This window comes from Podarcis liolepis, assembly GCF_965112155.1.
Source record: "Podarcis liolepis genome assembly, chromosome: 3".
NCBI classification, from domain to species: Eukaryota; Metazoa; Chordata; class Lepidosauria; order Squamata; family Lacertidae; genus Podarcis; species Podarcis liolepis.
The window spans coordinates 71,477,109-71,493,418 of record NC_139557.1 but is presented as its reverse complement, the minus strand read 5'-3'; the positions used below and the strand labels follow the sequence as shown (position 1 = coordinate 71,493,418).

Genomic DNA, 16,310 nt, shown 5'->3' with positions numbered 1-16,310 from the left:
ATTTAGCATTAATATAATCTTCAAAGTAATCAAGGCAGCAACATTGCTCTTTGTTTAAAATATACAAGCTCCCATAAAACAGAAAGGAGGAAAATCGAAAATAGTTATTTCTCAATCATTACCTTGGTCTAGTACCTCGGCCACTCTCACACTTAGTAAGGACGTAATTCATCCACTTTCTTGCAAAACTGATATACTGGTCTCCAATTTTCTGTCTGAATACCCCAGACATCAGACGGATGGCTTCTTTGTGGTACTGCAATATATTAAAATCACCTGTCAAGGGTTTGAAATAAATATTGCCATTTTCAACTGCTACAATGGTGTTTCTTAAACTTCAAAATTCTGCTTCCGGATTTACAAATTCTCCAATAATCCAACTCAAAATTAATAATAGGTACATCATAAACACTGTGGGTGTAATCCAACCAAGTAGTTCATTAACACAAGGACTTCTGGCTGTGCAATGGATGTTCCCCTCCCTCCCTTTGTGTTCCCCCATCTCCCCTAAATCTTGTTGACGGAGAGAGGAGAGAGAAGGGAGATCCACTGTGCAAATGGAAATCATTGTGGAAATGGAACTACTTTGTTAAGATACCACCCTGTGAAAAAACCAAGCGAATAGCATGGTATGTCTCTGTAACACCTTGCATACAAACCAAACTGATAACCAATTCAATACAAAACTGCAGTTATGCATAAATAAAAAGGCTGTTGGGTCAAAACTCCCTGGAGCCTTTCATACATAAGAAAGAGAAACCCAGTAGGGAACACTGCTATTTAGCAGCAGCCCTTGAAAAAGGAGAATATGGGTCTAATTTTGACCTGAGCAGATGATCTTCTATTTTCTTATGTGGTGTGCTTGCTACACAGCCTCCAATGTTTCATAGAATCATAGAGTTGGAAGAGACCACAAGGGCCATCGAGTCCAACCCCCTGCCAAGCAGGAAACACCATCAGAGCACTCCTGACATATGGTTGTCAAGCCTCTGCTTAAAGACCTCCAAAGTAGGAGACTCCACCACACTCATAGAAGTTTCATAACTTTCAAACAAAACAAGCATTCTTATAATGGGAAATATATATTGTTTTTATTTTTCTGTGCGTTTTTGTTCTTTTGCATTAAAAAGTCAAGCAGAAGAGTGCTGTTGCACTCATGTCTTGCTTGTGGACTTCTCATCTGGTTGGCCCTGTAAGAATGGAATACTAGGCTAGACGAACCCTTAGGTATGATTCTAAACATTCTGCTACTATTAGCTACACAACGCTATTTCTCCGAAGTGAAAAGTGATTACCCAATCAAAAAGCTATTTTTTAAAAAATGACCCATTTAAAAATTCACTTCGAAGAAATAAAATTAAAGCCCTCCACTTGGGAAAAAACAGGCAAAACATTTCTCTTGAACCAACCTCAAAACCAAAGTTGTAACACTGAATCATGGCTTCCCGATAATATTGCTGCAAGGTGGCAGATTCCGATTCATCAACCTCAGCATCAAATTCAGATGTGAACATGCGATCAACTCTGTCAATCGCACTGCTTATCTTATTGCAAAGCTGTAATGCATCACTCTGGAAAACAGGAAAAATATTTGCTGAAATATTATTTGTGTATTTAATATTTGTATCCTGCTTTTCAAATAGCAAATGCTGGGCTCAAAGAGTCTCACAGCAATCACAATAGCATTTAAAAACAACGAACATTGCAATCTCTATAATATCATACACAGCATATAAAGCAAACAACAAATTCATCAAAACAATTAACTCATAGTTAATTGATATTTCTTAATCATGCAATACATAGTTCTATAGGAACTTTATGATAATCCTCAATGGCTACTTCTCACTATATCATGGGGTACCTTAGGCTGCAATCCTATACCTATTCACCTGGCAGTAAGTCCCACTGAACTCAGTGGTTCTTGCTTCAGAGTAGACATATATAGGATTGCACTGTTAAAAAATAAAATGTGATTTTTACCAAGAGCCAACTTCATCAAATGTGCATATACCCAACCACTATTTGTGTGCATGCAAGTTTCCACACCCAGTTTCCTACACAGATTGTGATGGCCAGCTTCCAAGAATTTTCTGGTTAAGCCCTAGAAATCTGGAGCACTGGACCAAACATTGATAGGTGACTTTTGTAACGACAGCAGTAATCCAGAAATTAATGGGCATGAATATCTTAGGTCCATTAATTTCAATGGATCTACTCTTAGTAGAAGTCAGGTGGATAAAACTGGTGATTTGTAAATAGTAAAGCCTTATAAGAGAAAGGTTTCCCCAAGCACTGCATTTTACTGTTTTCCTAAAGCACGATATAAAGTTTCTTACCTACTATTCAAATCTGTTTGGAAGCTATGCCTCATGTGTCAGTGCATAAACACACAACTTCCCAATCTGTATATATAATTCATTCACCTTACTGTATAAATTACTCTCAACTTACTTGCACAAAACTCAATCTTTTTCTGATCACTTGCATTTAAAAGTAGACCTCAGCCGCCTCTTTAGAGATTTTGTAATTCTAAGCGACTGAGAATGCTTAACAATCAAGAGGAATAGAAACCAGAAAGATGTATACCTTCAGCTGCTGCAAAGCTTTGGCAATGACTGGCTGGCTGGATGTTTGCTCCTGATGTAAAGAGATGAGCCCTTCAAGAAACTGTTGCACAGCTTTTCTCTGGTTCACAAGATGAACAGGCTGCATGACTACAAGGAGGAGGTTGTCAACCTAAGAAGACAAGGTTAATTTATGGTATTGCTGAAAACAGGTTCCCAAAGTTGTAACTGTGAATTCGATTACAGCTATTCTGAAATTTAAAATACTTAACTCTGACATGTTTTAAATGGTACTATTTTCCTTCCCACAAAATTGCTAATTTTATGAAAAATGTCTCCAGTTGTACTTCTGGATTTTCCAAGGCTGTTCCTTCAACGTTCATTGTGACCAATTTAGAGACAATTACATATTAATAAACATATTTTGGTGCATTGTCTGCCTCCCCCTATGCACCAGAGGCTGCTAGCTGAGGGATGAGAGCAGCTCCAGTTGTATGCGCAGCTGTGGTGCAAAACCTCCACACAGCAAGTTGGGGAATGAAGTCTGTGCAGACGCACACTTCAGCAAATCAGTTGCTGAGTGGTGGGAGGAAGAGAGCTCCATGCACTTCTTGTTGCTAGAATAAAAACTTTATATGCTCACTATATGCATTAGTTTCATACTTCTAAAGTGAAGAAAGCCGTTTGATTTCTCCCATATGTCAACTGGTGCAAGAACTTATTAACATTATAACAATGGTACATTTTCTACTAACATTCTGTAGCTTCAAACGTTGTTTCTTATTTATTTTATAAAATTTATACAGTGGTGCCCCGCAAGACGAATGCATCACAAGACGAAAAACTCGCTAGACGAAAGGGTTTTGCAGTTTTTGAGCTGCTTCGCAAGACGAATTTCCCTATGGGCTTGCTTCGCAAGACAAAAATGTCTTGCGTTTTTTGCAAGTTTGTTTCCTTTTTCTTAACACCGTTAATACAGTTGCGACTTGACTTCGAGGAGCAACTCATAGAACGCGGTGTGGTAGCCTTTTTTGAGGTTTTTGGTGATTTCTGAAGCTTTTCCAAAACTTTTCCGACACCGTGCTTCGCAAGACGAAAAATTCGCTAGACGAAAAAACTCGCGGAACGAATTAATTTCGTCTTGCGAGGCACCACTGTACAAGGCTTGACTGTAGAAGAAACCTCAAAGTGGTTTTACAAAAAGGTAGAATAACAAAAAGAAATCTACAGTTAGGTACTACGGCAAGGTGTTCAGAATAGAATCGCTTTACTCAGCAAAGCGCCATGCTCTGGATCACAACCCCAATCTGATCTAAGGCTATATTGACAATTTATCCTACTCTCAAATCCATTCAAGACAGAAAAATACACACTTTTTTGCAATATGAGGATCAAACTAAACCCCTATGAAGAATGCATAGGCCGCATTCTCAAGCACCTAAGATCCTACCCTAGTAGTATTTCCGATTTTCTTACATGTGAGAAAAGCAGAGCATTTCTTAAATGTTGGGATTCCATAAATAACTAACATTTACCAAATCAGAAGAATACTAATACAGAAATTCTTTACCTGCATACTTCTCAATGTGTCAATTGTCTCCACCTGAGGGACAATTTTGACAGGTGGTCCTTCCCAAGTGCTCCAGCTGTCATCAGTGTCATCATCTTTGTCTCTGCACTTTGTCATAAGTAAAAATGGTTCGCTTGCAACCTCATCAGAGTCTTTTGAACAGTCCTTTCCTGCAGCTGTATTAAGTAGTTGCAGGATGATAGATTTCTCTCCTGAAAAGTTATCTGGCACAAAAATCTGTAAGTTTTCAAGTCCAGGGATCTGTACCTGAAAAACAAACCAGTATGGTCCAAATTATTAACAACTAGAACCACAGAAAAATTTCACTCATTTTTCTCAGGGTGAAAGGATTTTCACAGATACTAAGTGACTTCCACCCCATACCTTTATGCACCTTTTCCGTGCACTTATTTGCACCTATTTGCACTGCATCCCTCCCTACAACCACCACCTAGTGCTTCTGTATCTCTGTTGACTCCCCCATCACTGCATGATACTAGCCAGTGGGGATCACACAGGGAACAAGACTACAGAGAATTGACACTGACGACATACAAAGTGGTGTTGCTCTTGCCCCAGGGTGTATTGACAACGCATCACTAGGCATCACTCTGTCTTCCCATGTTTCATTACCCATCAACATGGCACAGAAAGTCAGGAACACCTCTCAGTGAACTTGGCAACAATGGGACACATTCTGTGTACTGGTGGGCTGCAAGAGGGCAATGAACTCACAGCAGTGAGGTGATGCCTTTCCTTCCCACCCACCTCTGCCCCACAATGTTTATCAGGGAGGTCAGGTGTTTTCCAAGTACACAGATGTCCAAGGAACAGCATTCAGTCACATGGGCCCCCACCTTCAGTGGTACAACCCAGACACAGGTTTACCCCCTCAGCGAGAAATTATTTATTAAGTGTATCTTATCCTTCCCTTCATTGTATGATCCAAATGCAGCTTACAATTCAGCAAAGTATGAACTGGTCCTTGGTAGCTAGACATGTCTAACCTTGGTAGTTGGACATGCACAAGAGCTACACGCCACACACTGGAGAGCATAATAATCCCTTTAAGCCCCAGGCTGATTTTACCTTCATGTACTGTTGTGCTTTCACGGCACTGAGGAAGTCCCGCACAGAGGCAGAAAATGTGAACTCTGCTGCTATTTCAAGGTCCTAAGAATAAAATGACAGGTGTTTATCAAACTGCACTGTTAAGAAGCCTATCAATGCAGCTGAATTGGGCACACTATGTAAAACCACTTTTCCTTTTTACCTTTCTTAATCTCTTGGCAAAGCCAAGAGCTTTGGATGCTCTCTCTCTGGCTTCATGGAACAGCTCTTTCAGTGCCCGGCTGGTCTCGATCACAGACCTCCTACAAATAATTTAACAGAATGCAGTTATTTCAACACATTGTCACACATGCATTCAAATGTGCTGAAGAAGAACACATAAAAAAAGGCTAATCAAGAAGTCAGAAGGCAAATATGTACAAACAAGAAGCTAAAAATGAATCTGGTATTGAGAAGATGACACATCCTACACAAAAAGACAAAGTGTACAGTTAAGGAAACAAGGCACAGAAATTATTTTCATGCCCTTAACTGCAAGCATTATTAGGCTGAGCATACACAAACACTGGGTTTCTGCTGCAATTTTAAAAGAAATTCATGCTGCTTCTTTCATGCATATAAAGACATCCATAACATGATAGTGTATCTTATGTAGGTCTGGGAGTACCTGATTTCATCTGATGCCGCACTGTCATCAGCATTAGCCCAAAACCCATCACAGCTCTCTTGTAAGCCAGAGTCTAAAAAGATCCCTGTAGATTTAAGCAGCACTCCTGCAATGTCACTGAAACAAAATCAAAAACAATTGTCACTCCCACAGACAATGCAGAAAGAGGCTTGTGCATCAAGAAGAGTTTGGATTTGATATCCCGCTTTATCACTCCACTCCCCTTCAGGAGTCTCAAAGCGGCTAACATTCTCCTTTCCCTTCCTCCCCCACAACAAACACTCTGTGAGGTGAGTGGGGCTGAGAGACTTCAAAGAAGTGTGACTGGCCCAAGGTCACCCAGCAGCTGCATGTGGAGGAGTGGGGACACGAACTGGGTTCCCCAGATTACGAGACTACCGCTCTTAACCACTACACCACACTGGCTCTCAAAACTTCCAAAGCATTCCAGGATTAGAATGCCATTGATAAGAAAATATTAAATAAAGTTTATGTAAAATAAATGAAATGAAATGTTCCCCAGTCAGATGCAGTTGGGGGGGGACCCAATTAATTTTAAAATTGTTCAGATACACACTGCTTAATATTCAACTTTTACTAGCTTTTTTATAAGATCAACTTTACTTTTTGTAAATGGCAGTAGATTTCCAATTAATAAAACTTTTTTAAAAAATCCCTGCTAATAAAACTTAAATTTTTGAGCAAAATGGACATGAGAATCACAATAATAATAAGTTCTACCAGAACAATTTTCCAGCTTGAGCTTCACCTCCTCGTATATAAGGAGTAATTTCTTTGGTGAAATTCCATTCTTCCTCCAGGAGATTTTTTAAACTATGAGATGCTTGAGGTAACTGCTGTAGCATTTGGATCCAGCTTCGCATATATTCAAAATAAACCTTGAAAAGGGAAGAACAGCAATTTAGGTCATATTGTTTCACCAGACTCCACAATGGAGACAGAGCCCACCTGTAATGTGATGGTGGCTTTGTGAAATGGAATATCGTCAGAATGTATTAGGAAGTAGGTGAGATGCCAAGGGAGATATGTAAAAATCAGCACCTCATCTCTGTTTTTGCTTCCAAAGAGCAAAGCTCAGGACCATCCAAGATAGGACCCCTGATTATATTGCACAACGTAGTTAAAACAGAAACACAATTCCTGCACAACTAGAGAAGCTAATGAAAATAAACTGACAATGGTGAGACAATTAAGAATCCGATAGAGAAGCCTACAGAAGTGACCCACTAAAAAATAGGATTGCTTGCTTACCATTAACATCTTATGCAGGTCTTCCTCAAAAGAGTCGATGTTGCAGTTGTTCTTCTGTAAGTCATCTAACACCTCACGTAACATAAACTGATAATATTGCTTCATAAGCAGACCCCCTTTCAGGACCTCTTTACACTCTCTCACTAGCTGCAAGGAAACAGTCCATAAAAAGCAATAAATCATTCGGATGCTTAAAAAAGAGTTTCTCTTGAGATTTTAATCATAGATTTAATTTAGAGGTTTTAACAGATCATGTGGCCCTCTCTACACAACATAAAATCGCCAAGCAACACAAGAGCTACAACAGTATAGTGGGTGGGATTTCAGAGTTGAATTCTACAAACCATTAACTCTGCTAAGTGTTTTACAAACCTTTCTTCATTTACTATCACAATGAGCCTGTAACATGGAGCCACTTTTTACTCCAAGAAAGGCCTCAAATGGTAATGACTAGTGATGGTATCTGAACCCAGATCTCCACAGCTCAAATCCCACACACCTTTATAAAAAGTTTGCTTTATATCATTTCACAAAAGCCTTTTTTTAATTTAAGAAACCCATAAAACTTCACATTTTCACGTTTGCCTGCTACAATGCTAAAATTGTGGGGAAGGGAGGGGGCGTGATAAACTTTTTACTGTATACTATAACCCAAGCCCCTGCAACAGAGTAGGGAATTAAAACCCATTAAATAAATATAGCTGATGGCTATGTATTTACCGAAGCTAAGGAATAAGTCAATTTAGTTGTCAAAGAAGCAGAGACAGAACCATATTTGCCCTCCACAGAATCCTCAGTAATTGTCCTCATTCTTACAAGAAAGAGAAATAGCAGCTTACAGTACTGTGCTTCCCCTCTGAATTGTTCATCACTTTATTAAGAAATGTATATCCTGCTTCTCACCCTGTGTCTCAAAGCAGCTTACAAAAAATTGTAGGCTTTTGGGGGAGAAGAGGTGTAAGATCTTACTGTAACTTTTGGTAAAGCAATTAGCAGAGAATTATTTGCAAAATGTTAGAATTGTACATAGAATATTGGTCTTTGTTATCTTTTAAGTATCTTTTTATCCTACTGAAAAACATTACCACCAATCTAAATACGTCCTACGCATCCCTTCTGTGGAACAATGTAAGACTTATTGCTAAGGACTGGGGAGGGAGGGAGGGGGGTTAATAAAACACTATGGGCAAACCTGTTTAATACTCAAGAGAGATGGCTCCCCAGCAGGCTGCTGTTCCAACCTTAATTTGAGGCATTCATGGATAACATTGAGAAGGACTCGGCAAAGAACTAGGAATGCAGGCTCAAAAGATGGCAAATCCATAGACTTCAGCTCTTCCCGTGACACAGTACTGCACTTTTGATCTGAAGAAGGCGGAGAATTTGACAACTGCACGTAATCTGAACTTAAAATAGGATCTGGGTACTCTGAAAACTAACAAAAAAATAGATACTATGTAACAAACAACCTGAAACACTTCCCCCCCCTTCAGTTTAATAACTTATAAGGTGTAAATCCACCACCAAACATTGACTTTAAAACAACAACAATCTCGTTCAATCAAAGTATTAGGCTTTCCTTTCAGACCTGTAGAACTATAGTAGTAGATGTTGGTCACAAGCCAGGAGAAATCACACAATTAACTTTGCATGCCCAGCAGGGCGCTTGAGCTTTCGCAAATCAGCATCATGCCATGCTGCTTAGCAAGTCCACTTTTAAGTGAGTGGATTTCAAAAGCAGCTTGTGATGCAGCACAAGCATTGATATTCAAAGCAAAATATATCTGAAGTTCCATGAGGGCACCTCTAAAAAATCTGCATGGACGGGTTGGGATATTTTGTGATAGTTGCGTTTCTCTATGCCATACTGTAAACGTTAAAATGAGCATCGTAATTCCAATCTGCAAACAGTCCTAGTGTTAAAACAATGTCTAAAACACTTGTGTTAAGTGATTGTACAGCACTACATGCAATATAAAATGTTAATACGCTAAACAAATTGCTACCTACATCAATGTGTTAAAAAGCCATTTGCAACAAGTTTGTCCTTCAGCTACTAACTGTAAATTTAAATGTTCATTTTATAAAAATGAGGTGCATTTTATAAAATTGCTCCTCCTTGGATTTTTAGGAAAGGGAAACCCCTGTTAATGTACACATTTCCACTGATATCAGCATTTTAATTGCTTATTACTAAATGGGTTCATCCAAATTAAAAAATATATAGCTGGGGAAGAGATAGTATGCAATGAATGATTGAATGCACCTCTAAGTGTGACTGGTATTAAGTTTGTGTTCATAGCATCAGTATTATTATTTTATTATTAATTATTATTATTATTATTATTATTTATTATTACCACCACTACTACTGCTAGTAGTACTACTACATTACCATCGTACCTCGGCTCCCGAACACCTTGGGAGTCTAACGTTTCGGCTCTCAAACAATCAAAAACCGGAAGTGACTGTTCCAGTTTTCGAACGTTCTTTTGGAAGCCGCACATCTGATGGGGCTTCCGATTGTCTGCAGGAGCTTCCTGCAGCCAATCAGAAGCCACACTTTGGTTTTTGAACGTTTCAGAAGTCAAATGGACTTCCGGAACAGATTCTGTTCGATTTCCGAGGTATGACTGTACTACCTATTTTACGCCCAAGGCTATGAAACCAACATGGCAACAGCTCATGTAATAAATAAATGCTCATGTAACTAAACATTCATATAGTCAAAGAATTGAAAGGGCAGAATGCTCAAAGTCTTTTTTTTTACTTTGTACATCATATTCCATATTATCACATATGAAATTACCATACTTCAGTAGTAAATAACTTTATCAGCATCTCTCTGGAATCAGAAATTTATAATTTTAAACAGACACAGTAAGCTAGTTACATGTAATTATACTAGACCAAAAATTTAAACATATTAAAGCTGCATTCCTATATACACTTACCTGGGAAGATGTCCCACTGAACTCAATGGGCCTGACTTCTGAGTAGGTATGCATGGGATTGTACTGTAAGTGTCTTAGTTTTCATAAATGCAACATCCAATTTGCTTTTCTTTATACTACCTCAGACACATTTCTGACATTTTGTGCATTTATTATTAGATGACTGCTTCTCATTATAGTATTATTTCAGAAAACAAAATATTTCAGGAATGAACATGCTAAGAAATACACCATTGCCAAAATGTGAACTTCATCCTCCTATATACTAAAATAGATTATTAATTTCTGCAGAGCAAAAAACAGTGCAAAAAGTCTACATCAGTATCTTCTAGAGCAGGGGTTGGTAACCTGTGGCTACCCATATACTGTTGGATTGCAACTCTCACCATCCCTGACAATTGGCTATGATGGCTGGGATTGAAGGGAGACCAATATCATCTTCTGGGCAGCCACAGGTTAGCTGCCTTGTTCTAAAGAAAGATGTCTCCACAATAAAGAAAATTTACCTGGAGTAGACTTCAATATTAAACATCCCTTTACAATGGCTGGTTGTTAAAATTAATAATAATAATAATAATAATAATAATAATAATAATAATAATAATAATAATCCAATCCTAGACTCCGAAGTGAGTTAATTTGAAAAATGGAACCAGTCAATGCCTCAATTCTTTTTTACACCTCACTGTTCACCATCGTATTAGATGATGAGACCTTGTTAGATAGGTTTCTTAATATCCCATGAGGTTTCATTTCATAAGACTTAGGATTCTTTATAAAACAGCTGAAAGGTATGAACTCTATAAGCAATGATAATGCCATCACTGGGTAGTTAACACAACAGCGATGCTCATCTCTCCACATTCACATTTTAAAAATCTGTATTGCAGAAGAGCAGATTAGATAATGGGAAAAACTTTCTAGCAGCGATCATTTTGTTAATGGAAAAAACTGCACAGAAAAGCAGCAGAACCTTCTTTGGACAATTTGAGAAAGTAGCTATAGTAGATAATTATGATCAGCAAATCCAGTCTCAAGGCAAGGGTCGTCTTGATGTGCCTTCTAATTTTATTCTACACTGTGGTTATTCAAATTAAAAATGCAATTTGATATACAAAGCACAGTAAGGCATCATACCCACATGTATATTTTCAATTCAATTCCCATACAAGGTTTACAGTATAAATTAATATGCTCAAACTCATATATTATAATAAAAGAAAATCCAGTATCTTTAAACCAGACTTTATCTTCTTCAGAACACACATTTGTCCTTGAGCAACCCCCCTCCAAACGCCATGATGAACACCGACATTCTGGTGTAATCTGAATGATACTTCAGTAGCCATGGAAGAGATTGAAAGAATGGGGAGAGTAATGTGGAAGTGATTAAATGGGTTGCCACTCATACTTCACTTGTTGGTACAACCACAAAACCAAGAAGCTGCTATGCACACCCACATGCATACCATAACTCTCCCCTTCCTAACAAGAATGCATGCACCCAATAATGTCCAGCACACTACAGTTACCTTGAAAAGAGTCTTTTATTAGCTAAAGAAGGCTTATTTCAGTGGAGGGAGGGGGAGGGACAAAGGAAGATCTCTGAGAGCATGAGGATGCCCATGGGTGTCATGATGTCAACCCATGAAAGAGTGTTGGACTAGAACCAGGGCAAGCCAAATTCAATTCTCCACTCAGGCATGAAAACCATGGCTTGGTGACATTGGGCTGGTCACTGTATCTCAGCCCAACCCACCTCAAAAAAAACATTGAGGATGAATTTAGATGGGTAGGGGAACAACTACACACAACGCCCTGAGCTCCTTGGGCAAAGGGCAGAATATAAACCTAATAAAAAAGGAAATAAGTTATTAAGTTTCATTTCCATGCCAATCCGTATTCTGAAATTCAGAACTGAACAGATTCCAAGCATGCACTACATTTCACTTGGGCTCCAGCAAGGACTCCTATAAGAGCTTTATTTCCCCACACTTCACAAATACAGGAAAGTTTTCTATTTCATTTCTGTGGGGCTGGACCCCTAACTCTGCCATACATTAACCAGTACACAAAGCATCACGTTTTGAAAGTCTAGCCTTCATTTCTAGACTCCGCCCATGACTTTATGGGCGGTAAGTAACAACTATGATCCAAACAAGAAGGGAGGGAAGGAAACTGGACTGAAGATCCACCGATGGGAGAGCCAAGAAGAGAAGCCTTCCTCAGCCCTCTGTTCTTTAACAAAGCAGCTTCAAGGAGAGATTGGGCTCAGCACCTCACGCAGCCAACATGGAGCCAGGGCACATGCAAACTTCCAAGGCCAACATGGGAGTTCCACATTGGGTTTTTATATACGATACTTCTCCATTAACACATGGCAGTGATTAAGATGACTCATTAACAAGGCATTGCATATCGCAAAACAACTATGTGCGTATTATACAGAAGAATAGTTTCCAAAGAGAAAATTGAAACAAAGGAACAGTTTCCTGAAAATCTTTTAGCAGCTTGAAGAACCGATTCCCACCCCACCCCCCGTTCCTCCCAGAACCTACCTCCAACTGCTGATCGCTCTTTATCAATGCCATTCGGGCCCTTTGCAAGGAGCCGTGCATTAACTTGTGCAGTCTTAAAATGAGCTTTCGCAACCCCATTTGTTTCAGTGCTTTATCTACAAACGGTCTATAAATAGAGGTCAAACAGTGTCTGCTGCACCCCATCTCACCGCTGCACTCCGTAACAGCCCAGCAGGCTGAGTCGTCCTCAGATTCAAGCCTGTCAAGCTTTCTTGACAAATGGTCCTGTGCCTGAAAGTCAAAATTTGGCTTATTGGCAAAATTATTCTGGATGGCTTGTCTGAGTTCCTCCACACTCTCCTGAGAGATTTGTTCTTCATCTTCACTTTCTTCTGTGCACGCCCCCGAGGTTCCCCTATCGTCCTCCTCCTCCTCATCCTCTGGATCGTTGTCCCTGAATGGACGAGGAGAAGGGATTTCAAACACTGGCCAGCCAATATCAGAGAGATCCTTGATGCCCAAAACAGTTCCCATAATCCTCAGTTTCTGGTTTAAGTCTTTTGTAATGTTCAACCAGAGACAGAGCGCCTGCACCCTGTCCTGAAAATCCCTCGCAGCATACTTTTCGTAGTCACTTTGAAGGGCCTTCAGAGATGGATAAAGTGCTTCTACGTATTCTAGCAGCTCCATTATCCGCTTTACCTGTTCAAATGAGACCCGCTGGCGATAGAGATGCTCATGGTAGCTAGAGTAGTCCATAGCATTAGCTCCATGAGCTGCTTTACACTGTCCTCCTGATGTACCATTAAGACTAGCGCCACTGCCTAGACAGGAGAGGTTCCCATAGTTCACTTTGAAAGTAAGGATTTCAACAATAATATCTGGGATGGCTTGGCGGGCTGTGTACAGATAGAAGTCTTGGTCGTTAATAGTCCGCCCCGCGTGCCAAGCTTGCAGTTCAAGCCAAATTAGTTCATTGGATCGGTTTAACTCAACAGCGGAAGTGCTCTCCTGCCCTTTCTGCTCTTTGTCCTTTTTCTTGGAAACTGAGGTAAGCTTTAACAAAAGCCGCAGGGTTTCAAAGAACTTTAAGCGGTCCGCTGGGTAATCAGTACGAGAAGTCTGGCGTGTAGTTTTGGCTATAGGCACAGGTACAGATACAAGAGGCTTCGCATTGCTGCAGCCAAGGCTGAGGTAAGGCTTATTGAGATCAACATCTGGAATTGACTTTTTTGGCAAGGACCCACCAACCGTGTCCAACATGAATGAGCACTGGACATTTTTCTTGAGATCCCTCTCAGTTGTCCTCAGGGTGGCTCGGATCTTTTTCCCCTGCTTATAGCTGTGCTCTTCAGTGTTCTCAATGGTTTTGGCGTTGTCTTTGTTGGACAGCTGGCTTGGCGAGCTCATCTTCTCTGAAAATTATAAGATAAAAATTTTTTGCACCAAAAGTAAAAAGTTCACTTTTTAAAAAACGCACTCATGCCCTGTTTTCTTTACTCCATTTGTATAATATTCCAGTTCTGTGATGTACACATACTCTCAAAACTTCATATTCTGTTCATATTCATTAGACACCCTTACAATTATTTAAACAGTTCAGAACTCAATGTAACACAAGTGGTTTTAAAATACTGTACCCCATATGTTTTCAAGTTCATTGTCATAAGCAATGTATTAAATCAGTGGCTATCCAACTGGTCTTTAACAACAGCCAGAGGTAAAGTGGCAGAATGTTATTTGTGGCTACAGGTATGGCAACAGCACAGTAATTAAACACTGGTGCCTCAGGGGCTGCATTAAGAAGTTCTCACGGGCTGCATTTGCAAAACTCTGATTTATTAAGTTCCAGTTACCATACAACCACTTCTTCCCATACAGCTTTGACAGCTAAAGATATGAAGAAAACTCTTGTCATGATTGTCAAGGGGCTTCATCTAGGTATCACAAATTATTTCTGGGGTTTCTTTGTTCCCAGGGCTCTTTCTAGGGGCTCAATTTAAACCACAACCAACTCAAATATTCATATTTTCCTGAACAGTCATGACAGATTTAATAGTAATAACTGACAACCACAGAAAAAAATTCTGGAGCCCATTTCACTCCCTGAAATCAAGGCAATGCTGAGTCACTTTGCAACTAAAGGCAGACATAATGATACTGTGGAGCTTTTAAAGTAATAGGTTCAGCTCTGAAACCATGCTAATGGAAACATTCTGTTGTACTAATTGTAATTATGAGAATTGACTTCTCATTATAATTATCTCTTTTGCTGCACATGGCGGCTGGAATGAGTGACTAAGAAGCAATTGTGGGAGCACAAGTCTAATGGAAGGGAGGAGGATTTTTGCTCTCTCCCCCTACCCCCCCCCATCCAACCCTGCCCTAACAAGTTTCAAAAAAGAAAATGTTGCATAGAGAATGAGAGTTGTTTTTAGCAACCATTTTTGCACACTTATGCAATAGGGGGATATAATTGTAATAGATCCATTGCCCTCTCACAGAAACTACCAGGCTCTGAGGGTTGGAGAAAACTGCTATAGCAGTTTGCTCCATATTTGAGTTCTATGCTACTGGTATTGGGGGGGGGGGGTAAAGGTATAATGCTCTCGGGGGTGGGTGGGGGTTTCAGTGCAGTATATGTTCCCATCTCTACCACTTTTCTTCTACTTTCCAGCATCATGAATCTTCTGTGCTTCAGGCATTGCTGGGGAAACTTCTGTGCTGCTCTTGCCATGAATCACAAATTACGTACTATACATGTTGTACCTGAACCACTAACCGCTGTAACAGAGGGTGGTGAACTCTCTCTTCCTGTTACATAAAATAAAAAGGAACTAAGTGATATATGTTCAACCTAGTTGGCGAGCAGGTTCAGCATAGTGCCTAAGAGAATGAGCTACAAATCAGAAGTCCCAAGTTCAAATCTTGACCTATTATGGGCTTGCCAGATGGTTGTAGAAAGCCACTCTTTTCAGCCTCAGATCCCATTCATCTATATGGGGATTTAAAAAAATTGACCTACTCTAATCTGTTGTGTTAGGGATGTGGAGTATTCTAAACATTCTGCAGCACTTTATAAATGTAAAGGTACCCCTGCCCGTACGGGCCAGTCTTGCCAGACTCTAGGGTTGTGCGGTCATCTCACTCTATAGGCCAGGAGCCAGCGCCATCCGCAGACACTTCCGGGTCACGTGGCCAGCGTGACATCGCTGCTCTGGTGAGCCAGAGCCACACACGGAAATGCCGTTTACCTTCCCACTAGTAAGCGGTCCCTATTTATCTACTTGCACCCGGGGGTGCTTTCGAACTGCTAGGTTGGCAGGCGCTGGGACCGAGCAGCGGGAGCGCACCCCGCCACGGGGATTCGAACCGCTGACCATGCACTTTATAAATGTTAACAATTAGTATGGTAACAATGAAACAGCAGCATAAACTAAATGGACTTCCTATATTCACAGAATGCAGCTATTTTACACGAAAAATGCTAACTAGCATGCTGTACTGTTTGTGAGCTACATTAGTATGAGCAGTAATGTGAGATTTGGGCAGAATCATTAATATCATCAGCACAGCACAGAAAAATAAATATCTGTCAATACTAATGTTGTGCATATGGATGCACACAATGGCAATGAAGGGTGTTCTGATAATCTTCCTGTATGATTTCTTGGAGAAAGCACCTTCATT

At 40.0% G+C, this 16,310-nt stretch overlaps 1 protein-coding gene across 9 annotated transcripts in view; it reads right to left on the bottom strand.

Annotated features, from left to right (window-relative positions):
• Positions 1-16,310, bottom strand: part of MAP3K4 (mitogen-activated protein kinase kinase kinase 4) — a 74,493-nt gene that overhangs the window by 20,419 nt on the left and 37,764 nt on the right. For all 9 annotated transcript variants that reach the window (XM_083496380.1, XM_083496376.1, XM_083496379.1 and 6 more), the window contains exons 3-13: positions 12,660-14,035; positions 8,340-8,582; positions 7,148-7,294; positions 6,617-6,774; positions 5,876-5,992; positions 5,411-5,510; positions 5,227-5,310; positions 4,138-4,404; positions 2,590-2,739; positions 1,410-1,571; positions 123-256 (exon numbers count right to left, since the gene is read on the bottom strand). In XM_083496380.1, the coding sequence (XP_083352506.1) occupies positions 123-256; positions 1,410-1,571; positions 2,590-2,739; positions 4,138-4,404; positions 5,227-5,310; positions 5,411-5,510; positions 5,876-5,992; positions 6,617-6,774; positions 7,148-7,294; positions 8,340-8,582; positions 12,660-14,030 (2,933 nt within the window). In that variant the 5' untranslated portion in view covers positions 14,031-14,035. The remainder of the gene's footprint in view (positions 1-122; positions 257-1,409; positions 1,572-2,589; positions 2,740-4,137; positions 4,405-5,226; positions 5,311-5,410; positions 5,511-5,875; positions 5,993-6,616; positions 6,775-7,147; positions 7,295-8,339; positions 8,583-12,659; positions 14,036-16,310) is intronic.